The sequence below is a fragment of the Mastigoproctus giganteus genome, chromosome 8 (genome assembly GCF_048544385.1).
Source record: "Mastigoproctus giganteus isolate SK-2022 chromosome 8, ASM4854438v1, whole genome shotgun sequence".
NCBI lineage: Eukaryota > Metazoa > Arthropoda > Arachnida > Uropygi > Thelyphonidae > Mastigoproctus > Mastigoproctus giganteus.
The window spans coordinates 136,191,532-136,208,149 of NC_143582.1; the positions used below are offsets into that span (position 1 = coordinate 136,191,532).

The 16,618-nt window shown below is 40.1% G+C and overlaps 1 protein-coding gene across 2 annotated transcripts in view; it reads left to right on the top strand.

The window, feature by feature from the left end:
- The first annotated feature begins 2,593 nt into the window (after nucleotides 1-2,593).
- Nucleotides 2,594-16,618, top strand: part of Der-2 (Derlin 2) — a 112,659-nt gene continuing 98,634 nt past the window's right edge. For both annotated transcript variants that reach the window (XM_090379749.1, XM_090379748.1), the window contains exon 1: nucleotides 2,594-2,837. Coding sequence is in view for 1 of the 2 variants with exons in the window: in XM_090379748.1 (XP_090235874.1) it covers nucleotides 2,730-2,837 (108 nt within the window). In the remaining variant the exon portion in view is untranslated. The remainder of the gene's footprint in view (nucleotides 2,838-16,618) is intronic.

The window sequence follows — 16,618 nt, forward strand, 5'->3', positions numbered from 1 at the left end:
TTCTGTCGAGTATGTTACTCATCGACTGCTCCCAGGTTGTGGTGAGATCTCCCTGCCGAGTCCTAGTGGTAGAAATCACCTCCCCTAGGCAGTCTATTGGTTGTTTGTAGACAATGCCCCAGGGGTCATTGTTCCCTGCTGTGGAGACCAAGGACTCCCAAGAGCGTCTTTTACTTGTCTTTATGGCGTCAGTGTACCGGTTTCTTATTTGTCTATATATTTGCCTCAGGGCTTCAACCTCATTTGCTGGCCATGTTCTTCGGGCCCTCTGGAAGTCCTTCCTACTCTTGTTCATTTGTCGCCGGAGCATGGCAATGTCCCGGGTCCACCAGGGGACTGCGCCCAGTCGGGGGTGTTTCTTCCTGATAATTTGGTTGCTGATATCTATCATCAATTTAGTAATTGCCTTCTGCAGTTCGTTCGGATTATTCTGTGGATCTAGGGACGGAGGTTTGTTGTTAACCGCTGTAGTTAGTAGCTCTTTGTATTGGGGCCAATCTGCCTTGGCAACTGCGTATCTGTGGGGTGTTTGTATATTTGCTGTTGTTCTTGGCAGCGTTCTTGTTACTTTGCAGGTGATGACTCGATGGTCCGAGGTGGTACAAGCGTCTTCCACCCTCCAGTCGGTCACGTGGTTCGCCAGGTTCCTAGTTGCTAGGGTGATATCGATGGTGGCCTCCCAGAGGGTGTTGCAGAATGTTGGCAGATGGTGCGGTTGGTTCAGTACAGTATGCTCGCATGATGTACGTATTCATTTTAATGCTCCACTTAATGCGTTGGCGTTTTCTTCTTTCCTGGGTGGTCAATAGCGTTGCGCAGGAAGCACTTCCATTTGGTGGGGCTGGATGGTCTTGCTCTTCTTTTGTGGTAGCCTTATGGGGGATAGCGCCACTTGCTCCACTGTCTTGCGCTGGAGACTCTCTCCAACTTTTCGAACCGACCCCTCTGCCTATGGCCTGAACGCGTGTGACTTTATCCTGCGCCACACTCGATGCCGTATGAATAATATTTCCCTGTGACATCATCCATCTATGGAGGTGGACTTGTTTAACTTCGGCTTATGTCCAGGCTTTTATTTTTTTATTTTTTAGTTCTCGCGTTATCTGCCTTTATTTTCGCGTTATTTTTTAGTTATCTGCCTCAGCCGTCACTCCGACCTTGGGTAAGGTAAGTCCAATGGGGTAACTCGCTTTTTTGGGTTTTTTTCTTAATAATAATAATTATTATTATTATTAACCGTATGGTGCAAGGAATCCCGAGGCTTTACTGCACCAGCCAAAAAAAATTCTGAATTACCCTGAGAGAGAGAGAGAGAGAGAGAGAGAGAGAGAGAGAGAGAGAGAGAGAGAGAGAAGTAGAAGGGAATCAACAAGAAAGAGAAGAATGATGATATCCAGCTCTGGACCCTGGGTGTGCCAAGCCCATATTCACCAGATGTGATCCACTGGGGTTATCCAGTAGGAAAATTGAAATTTTGTTGCTTGGATAATTACTTAAAGGCAGGGCCGTATTTTCCATTTGCTACTACCGTAACCACTATTCTTAGTGGCTATGTAAGTCAGTTACCGGAAAATAAATAGAATTAAAATTTTATTCCAAGAATAAAAACTTGCAAACTAACTGTTATACACAGATTTATAAGATAAATTCTTTCTCTGACTTTTTCTGCGAACGCATTAAGAATGTCAAAGTTCGCATTGAGAGTAAGTACTGGAGTTAAGTGTAGGGGAAATAACATCATAACAACCCCAGGGTTCTGAGCTGGATATGATTTTTCTCTTTTTTGGTGATACCCTTCTACTCCCTCTCTCTCTCTCTCTCTCTCTCTCTTTCTCTCTGGGTAATTCAGAATTTTTTTTTTTTTTTTTTAGATGGCGCAGCATAAGCCTCAGGCTTCCTTGCATCATATGGCTAATAATAATAATAATAATAATAATAATAATAATAATAATAATAATAATTTATAGAAACACTTTCGAATTGCTTTAAAAAATAGATTAAACCAAGGGAATTTTAATAGATTTAATATAATATAGTGAAGCCTTGGAATGTGGAGTACCTGAGCACAACGAACAACAACAACAAAAAAAGTACTTAGGGTCATTTAATAACATTTTAGACGACCCCTGCCTAAAGGGCATAAACTTTTTTTTATTTTTATTTTCTTTTAGCTCCATCTCGCTCAAGAATATAATTTTAAAAAATGTGAAGGGAGAGAGGGAAAAATAACTTAAGCCTATTCGTAATAATTAATTCTGTTTTTGTGTATATATATATATAATATATATAATATATATATATATATATATATATATATATATATATATATTTTTTTTTTTTTTTTTTTTGGTAATTCATCTGTAATTTCCTAGGTCGAACGTAACGGCGTTTACCAAGATGATCAGTTACTAAATCCCTGTTCTATTTATTTATTTTTTATTTAGTTATCATATTATTATATCACTAGCAGAACAGCCACTAGAATTTAGAGTCGTGTAGTTCATTTATTTTGTTTCTGGTTTGTGATGATCTCGGCTTCTAGCAAAATCTGTCGTTGAGGTGTTCTTTTTTTTTGTTCTTTCTTTTTTTTTTTTTTTGTTATTATATTAATTTTCCATAGTGGTCATGGGTATTATCAAAAGTTTTCGTTTTGAACAGACAGTGCCGTTGAATTGAATTTTAACTGATGAACTGGTGGGTTAAGGAATTAGTCAAATTGAAAACGTTACATGAAAAAAAAAAGAATGGCTTATCAGTCATTCCAGCAAGAATATATGCAAATGCCAGTAATAACACGGGCATATACAACAGCATGCGTGTTAACAACAGCTGCAGTGGTAAGTATTAAACGTAGGGAGGTACTCTGTATATAGCTATATTATGAACAAACCCCTCGAGGTGCTCTGTATATATAAATTCATGTAAACCTGTTAACCTGTAACTGGTGCTCTGTTGGAACCTGGGAAGTTCTCATTGTTATAGAATCAATTCAAAATTAATTCTATCGTCTTATAAATTACAGTATAAGTTTCAAAAATTTTGACATTATAGTATAAGGTGTTTTTTTTCCCCCCAGCCCAATCTTATTTTGTTAGACGTTTATATTATGTTCCACGCTGCTGAAACATCATCGAATTAACTGAAAAAGATACGAGGCGGGAAACGTGACCATTTGAGTGTTCGTTTAATACCATTATTATTATTAGCCATAAGGTGCAGGGAAGCCTGAGGCTTATGCTGCATCACCCAAAAAAAAAAAAAAAAAAAAAATTTGAATTACCCTGGGAGAGAGAGAGAGAGAGAGAGAGAGTGAGTGAGTGAGTCAGAAGTAGAAGGGAATCACCAAGAAAGAGAAGGATGATGATATCCAGCTCCGGACGATGGGTGTGCCAAGCCCATACTCACCAGACGTGAGCCCCCCTCCCCGGGGTTGTTAAACATTCGGAGTTAGATTGCTGAATGGGTGCTGAATTTGAGATAGGGAGTAGAGGAGATGCTGTGAAAAATCTCGTGACTCATTGCCCTGTCTGGGGAGTAATAAGGATAGCTGTCTAATCCCACGAATAGATTATTCTAAAAGCATGATTTCTGCATCACGATATCAAAAAAATTTACCTTTGATGTTGCCTCCCCCCCTCCCCAACATAAAGACTCAATCTTTCTTGTCATGACACGTAAAAGAGTGGGAGGGCCTGGTCTGTGGATTGTAGTTTTTAACTGTTACTTTGAGTTGAGTTGAGCTGGAAATTTGTGATGAGTTGGCAGATTGTGGGGTTACATGTGTGGACCCTGGCATGTGTGTATGTTATGAGATTAAGCCATATACTGCACAAAATATGCACAGCAGGGCAGGTCCTTAGTGGGAAAGTAGTCCAGCAGGTTCATAGCATATGGGCCCTTATATCTAGCTGTTACCCTGGTATGTTTTATACACCAAGATTAGAAAATTCAATAATTTAAATATATCCTAAAATTACAACATTGTGAATTTTAGTATTCCTTAAATATAGTATTAATTTTTATATCTCTCTATACTTGGCTCTCTATGCTATAATTTTTATCTCTCTATACTTTTAATGTATAGAAAGATATTTTTATATCTCTCTATACATTAAAAAAGTTTTCCTCCTAGTGGTATTTATTCGATCCAATGGGAGAAGAGGGCAGGGTAATTACATCAGTACAAATACGTAAGTAAATAATTATATTGTCCACCATTGAAAGACAGCTGCCTCCATAACATTCACCAACCTTGTGCACGTGTTTCACTGTCTAAAACATGATCAAGCTGAGCATCATTTGATGTTCCATTGTAATGTCAGATGATGAAGGGACCTGATATAGTTTGTATATTTGTAAATAGTTTAGTATTTTGTAAATATTTGTATAGTTCGTTAATATTTTAGTCCAGCTCTTTTCGATGCAAACATATTCCTCATGCATTAAGGAACCCGAAGCAAAAGGCCTTTTCCTAAGTGACCTATCTAAATGCAGGTAAATAATTACATATTGATATTTATTCCACCTTGAGAATGCCGTATGGTGGTGGTGGTGGGGTAGCCAATGGGAGAAGAAGGATGCAGGTCACATGGTACAAGTAGGCAGGGCAATTATGTCACTACAAATGCACAGATAAATAATTACATAGGTCATTTCCTGATTGATATTGATCAGTGCATTTCGACAGCTGTATTTTACGTAGAAAAGGTTTGGCTTACTCAGTCATACCCCTACATTTTACGTAGAAAAACGTGCATGGGGGTTGGCGAGCAGTGGGCGAAGCCCCCTAGTGTTTTTTTAATTGGAAAATTATAATAAAAAAGTTCTACAGTGCTGTTTGTGCTAAATGTGAGTTCTTCTGCATTAAAGATATGACCATAATACCAATATGGCGTCAGCATTGAGAATAAAATTTTAGTGTGCCATTTTAAACAATTTTTTACTTTTTTTCCACAAAAATTGAGTGCTTAAAGCTCCCAAAAAGTTAAATCACTTGACTCATTAAGTGCTCAGCACTGTCCACTTTATTGTTAAAAAGAGCCTACTGTCATGTAACTGGCTGCATGGTCGGATCACCATGAGCAGGATGCATCGGTCCCACTGGAGGTAAAAATACACTGGTGTTCAAAGAAAGTGCATCACCCCTTTAAATTGCATTTGTCATCCAAATAACGTATATGGCAGTATTTCTTACAGATTGCATCAGATGAGATTTACACGCTTAGGTGATGTAATATTGCATCAGCTGTTACTTTCAGCTATATAAGCACGCTCTGCAAGAGTTGCAGTCATTCCTTGCTTGTGTCAGGATGGTGAGTTATGTGCAGTTGATGCCACCGAGAAAGAGTGCTATTGTTGCTGTACTTCCATCATATTGCTTATAGAGTGTCTTGTAATCGGTCGACATGAGTAGATTTCTTTCCAAACTCAAGAATACTGGTTCTGCTGATAGGAAAAAAAGAACCGAACGCAAACGAGTCTCTATGCCAAAACAGGACTGTGTTTTGAAGCGTTTATGCCGTTTAAAAACCATAGAGCTTCTTCGCCTGAAAAGTGAATGGGGAAGAACATACAGGAGTGGTAGCAAGTGCAGTAACAGTCAGAAGACGCCTCTTCAAAAATGGATTTGTAGCCTGTTGTCCTAAGAAAAAGCCCCTCCTTACATAAAAAATGAAAAAGGCCCAATTAATTTGGTGTAAGGAGCATGTCAAATGGATCTTCTGAGCAGTGGAAGTCAGTTATTTTCTCAGATGAGAAGAAATTTGACCTGCATGGCTCTAATGGGAGACAAACAATTCACCATAGACGTGAAGAATATCATCCAGACCGTATGATGTCTCAGTGAAATTCCCTACCAGCCAAATGATATGTGGCTGCATTTCGTATCGTGGAGTAGTTTCACCTGTAGTTTATAAAAGATTCCGTAAATGCCAGTGGATACCTGGCTATATTGGGAGGCAAATTGCTGCCAACCATTAGAGACCATTTCAACCTGCCAAGTAATTGCATCTTTCAGGATGACTCTGCTCCTTGTCATCGGGCAAAGGGCGCCTCCATAGCCAGGTGGGCAGGAGCAGCAATGGACACGCTTCTTGATTAGACGGGGGTTCGAGCCTGTGACCACCGAATACAGAGGATGCAGAAAGGTCAGGGAATGACCACCGCATATCCCCCGGAGCAATATGACCTTAGTTGCTAATGCTCCAAACAATAACAATAATAATCATCGGGCAAAGAGTGTAAGTAGGCACTTCTGTAGTTACTTTAGCTTCATTTCTACATTAGAGGTTCAACAGTAATGTGTTTACATTTGTTAGAGGTGAAAAAATGGTTGGAAGAACGGTCCATTACAACTCTTAGCTGGCCAGGAAACAGCCCGGACATGAATTCTGTAGAGAACTGTTGAAATCGCATGGAATCCGCAGTTGCCAGAAAGAAACCAAAGACCCTTCGTGAACTTCAGGAAGCCATAATTTGTGTTTGGAACAACGAACTATCAGTTGATTATCTTCAGAAATTGATCTTGTCAGTGCCTCAACGGTGTGCTGCTGTCATCAGGGCCAGAGGTGTTCAACTAAATATTTGTTTGCACCTGGTGAACTTTTCATTTTGTTTTTCATTTAAAATGATAAACTGAAGCAAATTCAAGGCTTCTGATAACATTTCAGCCATAATTGTCATGTTCAAAACTCTTGTGTAAAGGTTGCAAATGCTCATTTTGGAATATTTTGAGAGCACCTGTCAAATATTACTTAGCTTTGCCTTAACTGTTAATAAATATCTTTTGTTTATATTTTTATTTGTGATGCTAGTCATTAATGTAACATACCATCGCAAAAAAGGGCGAGAAATGTGAATTTCCTAGGTGATGCACTTTCTTTGAACACCAGTGAAAATAAATTTCCATTTATTCTCAGTACAGCTGAGGACAGGAAAGTTTAAATATGCAGAAGGGAAGCATTACATGGCCTGCTGCTGCGGGGTGGAGGGAGGTTCAAATGAGATTGTAAATTACATGGGCTATATAAGAGTTACTAAAACACAAAGAGGGACATATTAACTTGCTTGTGCACCACAGCTAGGAGTATATTAAACTTTAGTTTGAAGTATTGGTTAAGTCCTTTTATGCTGACATTTAACAGAAATATTGCATCACTGATATTCGAAATGCAGAATTTGAGTATGCTGATTATAATGTCTACAGAAAGGACAGGAGGGTAGGGAGTGATGCTTTGCTTAAGTAGAGTTAAGAAGCACATAGACTCTAAAGTAGTACAACCAGTAGACTCAGATTGCTAATGTAATATTGAGGCAATCTGATGTGATGTCAACATTAGGAACAAAAATGAGAGTTGGAGTTTACAGGCCAGATGATTGATAATGAATAGTTACATAGATAAATAGTGAGCAAGCAATTAGAATTTCTTAATAGGGGATTTTAACATAGATATCATTTGCAGTTTGTGGATTGGTAGCTCACTCAGTAGCAAAACATTTGTCAGATGATTGCTTTCTACACCAACATTAGAGAGACAAGAGAAATGAATAAATAAATTTTCTGTGTATTAAGATGATCACACACACAGTCAGAGGAGTTCACAAGATAGAGAATACAAGAAACCACCATATTTAGCAGCCATACGAGCTTGTACCATGGTCACTCGAAGCACATGTATTTATACACCCTGGCACTTGACCTCTCAGCTACAGCTTGATGCTTATGATCTGGTCATTAGTGTTGATTCATCATGTATTAAGAATGTTTCGGTAAAGGAATCTTTATGTATCAGTGATCATAGCTTACTGATGTGTGATTTATTCAAAGGTATGTTGCTGATGTGGGTAAAGAGAAGGGTTTTTGTAAAGGTGGTTTATAATGGGCACATGCATCTTTTAAGTTTAATTTTGCAATGGGGCCATACAATGTTGAAAAATGTAAATGTCAAGTATTCAGAGTAGTGATCATCGAGGCCACTAAGCATTTTATACCAATTAAGAGATATTACTCAAGGTTTAGACCAAAATGGAAGTTATATGAACTGAATTTCTGGGCAGAGAAATAAAATCCATGGGTTGAATATAAATTGTCAAAGGATACAGAGTCCTAAATTATTACAAACTAATGCAGTCAATTTAGTCAGGCTAAGGCAGATTATGAGAAGTCTGGATAAAAACAGAGAAAAGCTGCAAGGAATTCTTTGCATATTTTAACAATAGAAGGAAAGGGATGAATCACATTGAACTACTGGCTACAAATGGTGTAACTGATGATGGTCTTATACAGATTGCTGATTTATTGAATAAATATTTAATAACATTTAGTAGCTATTTTGTAATAACAGAAGGCAAAGTGGATGAGAAATTACTTTGGCTGAAAGTGAACAAAGCAGAACGAAGCGATGTGCCACTCTATGAGTAACTTTCATTGGTTACATACAGCAAGTAATCCATGCATGCACACAGAAACACTTCTACTGCCTGCTTACCAGCTATGGCTAAGTTGTGGTGTTTCCGCAATAAAGTACCTGAGGGCTGATGAAATCTATTCAGTTATATTAAAAGAAGCTGCAAAAGAGGTAGTTAAAACTTAGCCACCGTGATGAGACCATTTTGAGATTCTAGAGAAGTACCTGCATAGTGGAGATATACAAATGTATCTTCTATTCATATTTTTAAGGGTGGTTCAAAGGATGAAATGGGCAACCACAGACTTGTAAGTTTAATCTCTCCCAGGGAAAACAGTGGCATTAGTAGTTAAAGAAGTAATGCAAGATCACCTTGATAGGTGATCTTGCATTACTTGATAGGTTGTCACAAAGAAACAACGAAAGAATAATTTTGAAATCATATACTTAGATTTCAGTAAAGCTGTTGATACTGTGTGAGATGTATGATCATTGAATAAATTGGAGGAATCTAGCTTTCAGGGAAAGTTTCTATTATGATAAAGCGATGGTTAAGTGATGAGAGAGAGAGAGAGTAATTATGAATGGCCACTGCTCTTCATGGAATAATGTGATTGCAGTTCCAGAGTTTATTGTTGGACTCCTTACTATTTTTAATATTTATTAGGCATGTTGATGTAGGTATTTCAAATGTGATGTCTAAGTTTGCTGATGGACACGGCAGTTAATTACAGTAATCAGGGTAGTGTTACTTCAAGAGGATCTAAATAAACTCAGTAGTTGAGCTGGAAAAGGGCCCCTCGACGTGGGCACCTGTACGTAGTGAGGGGACCTCCCAGTGACGCTGCTGGACTTCCAGACTAGCATCACTGGGATCCAACGCCCACAGCCCAGGTTCCAGGCTTACATCAATGGAATCCAGCGTGTTTGCCGTGCGCTGCGACCCATGGAAATTCGGAAAGGGGGATCCTGGTGGTTGAGGGGCCCAGCTTCAATACACCACTTTGGCCCCTGCTTCGACAAGACGGGTGGTCCTGGAAGGCCCGGCTAGGATCAATCGGCTAGTAGGCTCGCCTGCGAGGGTCAACAGTGTCAATGCCACGCCCCTACCCTCATGGTCCGAGGGACAGGATTCAGGCTGGCGGCGGTGCGGGTATAATGTCTGGGTAGCCCTGGCGTTCCACTCCCGAGCGCATTTATTGCATGCCGGGTAGTGGGTGTCCCTTTGGGCTCCGTGCTGGGTGGGGAGCCCGGGCACTGAACAATTTAAAAAACTCCATGAATCCTGATAAACTCACTTCTTCAGGGCCCTCCGGTCCCTATCTGAAAACAGAGATGGAGAGGCAGATAGCATTATTGCTACAAAGAGGCAGCGAACCGAACTACCATCAGGGCCTGTCCCAAGGTTCTTAATTATGCACTCCACGAATGAAACACCGATTGGTAAAATGTCACCCTTTTTTATACAAAAAGGGTTGGATGGGTTAGCAGGTTCACCCAAGTCAGTTAAGAGGCTCCGTTCTGGGGACCTCTTGATTGAAACAAAAAATGACAGGAAGTCTGAACATCTATTCTGAGTAACATCAATCGGAGGAATACCCATAACAGTGACACCACACAGAACACTCAATTCATTGAGAGATGTCATTTCGGAGTGGGACCTTCTCGACGTAACTGGGGAGGAAATCTGCTCCGAATTAAAACCACAGGGAGTTACTGCCGTCAAGAGAATAACTGCGCGAAGGGATGGAAAAATTGTTAAAACCAGGAGCGTTATCCTGACTTTTAACTCTCCTAAACCTCCTGACGAGATTAAAGCTGGATACATCAATTGTTCAGTGCGTCCATACGTTCCAAACCCTTTACGGTGTTTTAAATGCCAGAAGTATGGACATTCTCAAATGGCCTGCAGTGGAGTCCTTGCATGCGCTCGATGCGGTGCAAAGGATCATGAAACAACAGCGTGTTCAGCCGCAAAACCCACCTGTATTAACTGTGAAGGCGAACACCCGGGCCTACTCACGAGCATGCCAGAGGTGGAAAGAAGAAAAAGAAATTCAACGGCTGAAGGCAGAGCTAAATATATCATACCAGGAGGCAAGGAAATCGGTCAAACCCCTGAATATCAACAAACCTACCTACGCCCAGAAGGTAGCAGGGAGATGTTCCGTCGGAACTCAGATGGACATGACCATTCCTCCAAAGGAGTCTTTCACTCCCATCGCGCGTTATCTCTTAAGTTCTCACAAACCTGCACAGAAAAACCAATCAGCTGCCACTCCTATATCAGTACCTCCTAATGCTCCACAAGTAACAAAGGTAATTATAAAAGAAAAGAATAAGAAAGGGGAAGTCTCCCCTACTACTCAAGAAAACATGGATGTCGAGCAGAAGGAGGTACCCGAAGATTCAGTCTTGGAACTCTTTATGGAGGAAGAAATGGACACGGGACAGCGTCCATTCTTTCCCAAAAAAGATAAACCCAGGACTGATAAAAGTAAGCCCTCAGCACCTCGGAAGCCGCCTGATGGACCCACCAAGCCAAAATAATGGATAAATTCCTACAATGGAATTGTCGTGGATTCCGGTGAAATATTGATGACATCAAGGCCCTCAAAAGCACGAGCCAGTTTGCTTTTGCTTGCAGGAGACATATCTAAAGGCAAATGATGATCCCACCATACAACATCAGAATTTTTCGAAAGGATAGAATTGCGGATGGCTCTGTACATGGGGGAGTGGCTATCCTTGTGGGTAACCAGACCCCAGTGCAGCCCTTGCTAATTACAACTAGCATAGAAGCTGTTGCAATTCGCCTTACGGTGGGATTTTTATTAACCGTCTGCTCTATCTATTTGCCACCTGGGACTGACATCTCCCAGGAAGACCTTGATGATCTTCTAACGCAGTTGCCTCCCCCCTTTCTTACTTCTCGGGGATTTTAATGGACATAACACCCTGTGGGGTAGTGCTAACATCAATGGAAGGGAACGAGTCATAGAGCATATGCTAAATGACAATGACCTTTCCCTTCTAAATACTGGAACAAATACCTTTTTCCACATGCCTACCTGTACTTTTTCTGCCATTGATCTCTCTATCTGCTCCCCTTCTCTACCCCCTTCACTCACTTGGGAAGTGGAGGAGAATCCATACGGAAGTGATCACTTCCCTGTGATAACCTCGTTACACAGTGGGAGACCATGTCTTCCCTTCAGGTTACCATGGTGGAAGATTGATCAGGCTGACTGGACTGCCTTCCAACATCAGGCAAATTTTGATCTTAGCACAGTCAGTCAAGAGCCTATCAATGATGCAGTTAAGTACATCACAGAAAATATTGTCCAAGCAGCTGCGAATGCTGTTCCAAAAACATCTGTCCGGTTTCCACCATTTCCCAAACCTTGGTGGAATTCACAATGCACAGCAGCAAAAAAGGCTCAAAACAAAGCGTGGGGGATATTCCGCCGATATCCTACCACGACCAACCTTATAGCCTTTAAACGTGCACGAGCCAAAGCACAATATATCCGCCGTCAGAGTCAAAAGGAATCGTGGATCCGTTTTACATCATCTATTAACCAGTCTACCAACTCTAAGGTAGTCTGGGATAAAATCCGGAAAATGAAGGGAAAATATACATCCCACCCATCTTCAATCCTAGATTATAATGGATGCGCTATTGCAGATCCAACTGCAATAGCCAATTCTCTTGGGGAAACATTCTCTAACATCTCTGCAACATCTTCGTATTCCCCAGAGTTCCTGGTCCTGAAATATAAAATCGAAAAACAGGCACTTAACTTTAAATCTAAGAGCATTTATCCCTACAACGGGGATTTCACTATTCAGGAACTGAAAAGAGCCCTCGCTCTTTCCAAAGCAAGTGCCATTGGACCAGAAGGCATCCATTATGAAATGATTAAACCAAAATCTATGGATTGTCTGCTCCTTCTGTATAACAGAATCTTTACTGAAGGGCAGTTTCCGGACTCCTGGTGAAAGGCAATCGTTCTTGCCTTTCCTAAGCCAGGAAAGGATCCAAAAGTCACCACCAATTATCGTCCTATTGCTCTGACTAGCTGTCTGTGCAAAATCCTGGAGAGAATGGTTAATTCTCGTTTAATATGGTATCTCGAATCAAATGACCTTCTCTCCAACATCCAGTGCGGCTTCCGAAGGAACCGGTCCACTTTGGACCATCTTATTAGATTGGAAGCATCCATCCGGGATGCTTTCCTAAAACGCGAACACTTGGTGTCGGTGTTCTTTGACATGGAGAAAGCGTATGACACAACTTGGAGATTTGGCATTTTAAAAGATTTACATAGCCTAGGTCTTAGAGGGCATCTCCCCTTTTTTATTCAAAACTTTTTAGCCAATCGATCGTTCCAAGTTCGTGTGGGATCCTCACTCTCTCGCTCCTTTAGCCAAGAGGAGGGAGTACCACAAGGATCAGTTTTAAATGTCACGCTTTTTGCCATCAAAATAAATTCCATCACAGAACAACTTCCTCCGACTGTAAACAGTGCCCTCTATGTTGATGACTTTAGCATTTTTTGTCAGTCGTGCAACATGAGGGTTATTGAAAGACAACTGCAGAAAGCCATTGACAGTCTGAATTCCTGGGCACTTGCTAATGGCTTCAGGTTCTCGCCGGAGAAGACCGTTTGCGTACACTTTTGTTGAAAGCGTAATCTTCATCCTGAACCTGAATTAAGTCTCGGACAAAATGCTATTCCAGTAGCAGTGAACACAAAATTCTTGGGACTCATATTCGATAAAAAACTGACCTTTTCGGATCATATTCGTCAACTCCGCACAAAGTGCACACGTGGGCTTAATATTCTCCGCTCGCTCTCCTCTAGATCTTGGGGAGCAGACCGATGGACCCTTCTTTGGCTTTACCGTGCACTTGTGCGATCCAAACTAGATTATGGGTCCCAGGTATATTCCTCAGCCAGAGACAGTGTCCTTCGATGGCTGGACCCCGTCCATCATCAGGCCCTATGTATTGCTACTGGAGCATATCGCACATCTCCTGTCCAGAGCTTATACGTCGAAGCAAACGAACCACCATTATCGCTTCGACGTAAGCAGTTGTCTTTAAAGTACGCTTTAAAACTGAAATCCCTGCCAGACCATCCTACGTGGCCCTTCGTTTTTGAACCATGATGGGAAAATTTATATAATACCCGTAAGACTGCCAATCGTCCTTTTGATATTCGTCTCCAAGAGCTACTCAAAGAACTTAATATCAAGGTAGACATGGTTGCTCAAACACCAAAGCAACCCTTTCCACCCTGGCATGCTCATGTCCCGAAATGTGACTTGTCTCTTAGAAATTGGGGAAAGCCGGACACTCCATCTGTCTACCTGCAGCTTCATTCAGCACACCAAACTGAATATTCCGACTTCGCCCCAGTCTACACAGACGGTTTGAAGTCGGAATTATATGTGGGATCTGCTGCTGTCTTTACAGACACCATTACATCGGAGCAGATTCCCTCTGAATGCAGCATATTTACTGCAGAGCTGCACGCTATAGAGTTAGCCTTGGATCACATTAGTGAATGCCAATACCAACGGTTCATTATATATTCCGACTCTCTCAGCATGTTACAGGCTTTAATATCTATTAGATATAATCCTCATCCAGTTCTGTCTAGTATTCAGCAGAAGATTCACTTCCTCCGTGGACGTGAATATGATATCCGCTTCTGCTGGATTCCCAGCCACATTGGGATTAGGGGAAATGATTTGGCTGACGCCGCAGCCAAATCAGCAATTCCCAATAATAACCGCTGCCTGTCAGTCCCCTATACAGACTACAGGCAAATAATACACCAAAACATACACTCCCAATGGCAGGACTCATGGAATAGAGAGACTGCGAATAAATTATATCTTATAAAGCCTGTAATTGAACCGTGGCAGTCTAGTCTGCACAGGAATCGTAAGGAGGAAGTTGTTCTTGCCCGGACCCGCATAGGACATAGTCATTTGACTCATTCATATTTGCTGAGGGCTGATGACCCTCCTATGTGTGAGTCCTGTGGCACAATTTTATCTATTAGACACATTTTAGTTGACTGTCCAGATTTTAGCAATATCCGTTTTACCGCTTTTATCCATCTGACTGAGCCGTATACACTCAGTCAGATTTTATCTGACAATGACAATGTGTCTGCTATTTTTAGCTTTTTGAAAGCGATAAAGGTTTTTAATCATATTTAAAATTTATATGTTATTGTTATTTCTTTTATTGATTTATGTTTTTAAATATTTGTTATTAAATCTGGACATGGTGGCCTAATTAATTAGGTTTTATATTTATATATTAATTTTTATATATACCTGGTCTTGGCGCATTATAGCCCTAGTTGCTAATGCGCCAATAAAATCCAAAATCAAATCAAATCAAATCTGGAAAATGGCAATTGAGATTTAACAGTGATAATTGCTTGGCAGTACATTTGAGTAGTAATAACTCTAGAATAACATACCATCTTGATTGTGCCAAACTGAAGGTTGTGGTGGGGGTATGAGGTCTAGGGTTGTTTATTCATTCCAACATAAAATTCTCCGATCATTCTGCTAGAACAGCCTATGGGGTTTTGTCTACATTTCAGGAACTTTGCCAGCACTGACAAAGAGGTGATTATTTCATTATGGTCAGGCCACATTTGGAATATTGCATACAGGTTTAGAAATCTAATTTTAAGATACTGGTTGGAAAGAGTGCAGAGAAGAGCAACAAGATTATTGTAAATTTAAATACTAATGCACAATAGTTAAGCTAAATAAGCAAGAATATAAAAGCTTAAAACTAGGGTTAGTGTGTACTTAACTGTAACATTTATGGTTTGTGTTATTTTTCTCACATACACCCTCATTCATTCTTCTGGCTTTCATTTCATTTATTCGACTCATGCACTGCACTTCACTCTCTTTCCGCATTGCACTGCACTATCTGGGCACCTCAACTTACTGTTATTCGTCAGTTGTGGTGCTGGCCTAGCTGCAAGTTTTTTGCAGGCCAGGGGAGAATGCAGTGATAGTGTTTGTGTCGTTAGTAAATGTTTGTTAGTATATATAAAGCAATGTAAGTTATTATTAACTTTGTATTCTTTTGGCCAATTACATTTGCTCTTTCACTCATTCCCATTCACCATAACACTTGTTCACTCTCTCTTTCCCTCGTACTCGGTCACTCTTTCTTTCACCAAAACTGACATTTATTCCTCTTTCACTCAGTGCTCAGCCTATTCATTCTCATTCATTCATTCTACAATTCAGCTGTAAGTGTGAGAATTCAACTATAGCATTAGCATTTAGCATTAGTAGAGGCATATGATGCAAGCTTATGCAGCATCAGCCAAAAAAAAAAAAAAAAATAGGTCTGCACGTGCTTCTGAGCATTTGCCTGGTACTGCTCATACAAAAATAAAAAAAATAATTGGATGTGGGGCACATTCTAGTTTCATCACAAACAAAGATGCCAAGATTTCTAAGCTAAGGGTAGACCTGATGAGGTGGGATATGCTTTCCGCATTCTGGATAGGCTTGGGTTAAGGTTTGCAGTGTTGCTTAAGGCCATCTTTCCTGTTTTTTTTTTTTTTTTACCTAGAGCTTTTGTCAACCTAGAGCTTTTGTCAACTGCTTGTATTGTCTATTGTCTGAGTGTTATGATGCAAATTTGCAGTAAAATCACTCGTTTTAAATTGTGATGAAACATGTAAAATACCCGTTCATTTGAGACTGACTGTTATGAGTTTTTGAAACATTCAGTAAATGTTTCGACAACTCATAACTCACTATAATACCAATAATTTAAAGATGCAAAGTCAGTCCCTCAACTTTTTGATCATACCTCATTGTTCAAAATATCATCCTTCTGAATAAATTGATACTCTGGTTCAATAATGAAATTTTGAACAGCAGAGAAAAGCTGATTTTGAGACACATTCATTATCTTTATTTGGATTAGCCACTTTAATTGTGCAACTTTTCATAAAGAGGTCCTTTATTGAGGTTCAGAATAAGATACATATGAAATTCTTGCTTTTAGACCAAACAGTGAAATGAAACTTGAAAAAGTTAACTGAAACTGATGCTCTAAATAAATAAGAAAAATAAAGTCTATGTATATGTGTGTAAAGTACTAAACTATAAGATTAGTATTTTACATACACTGGAATGACTGAAATAAA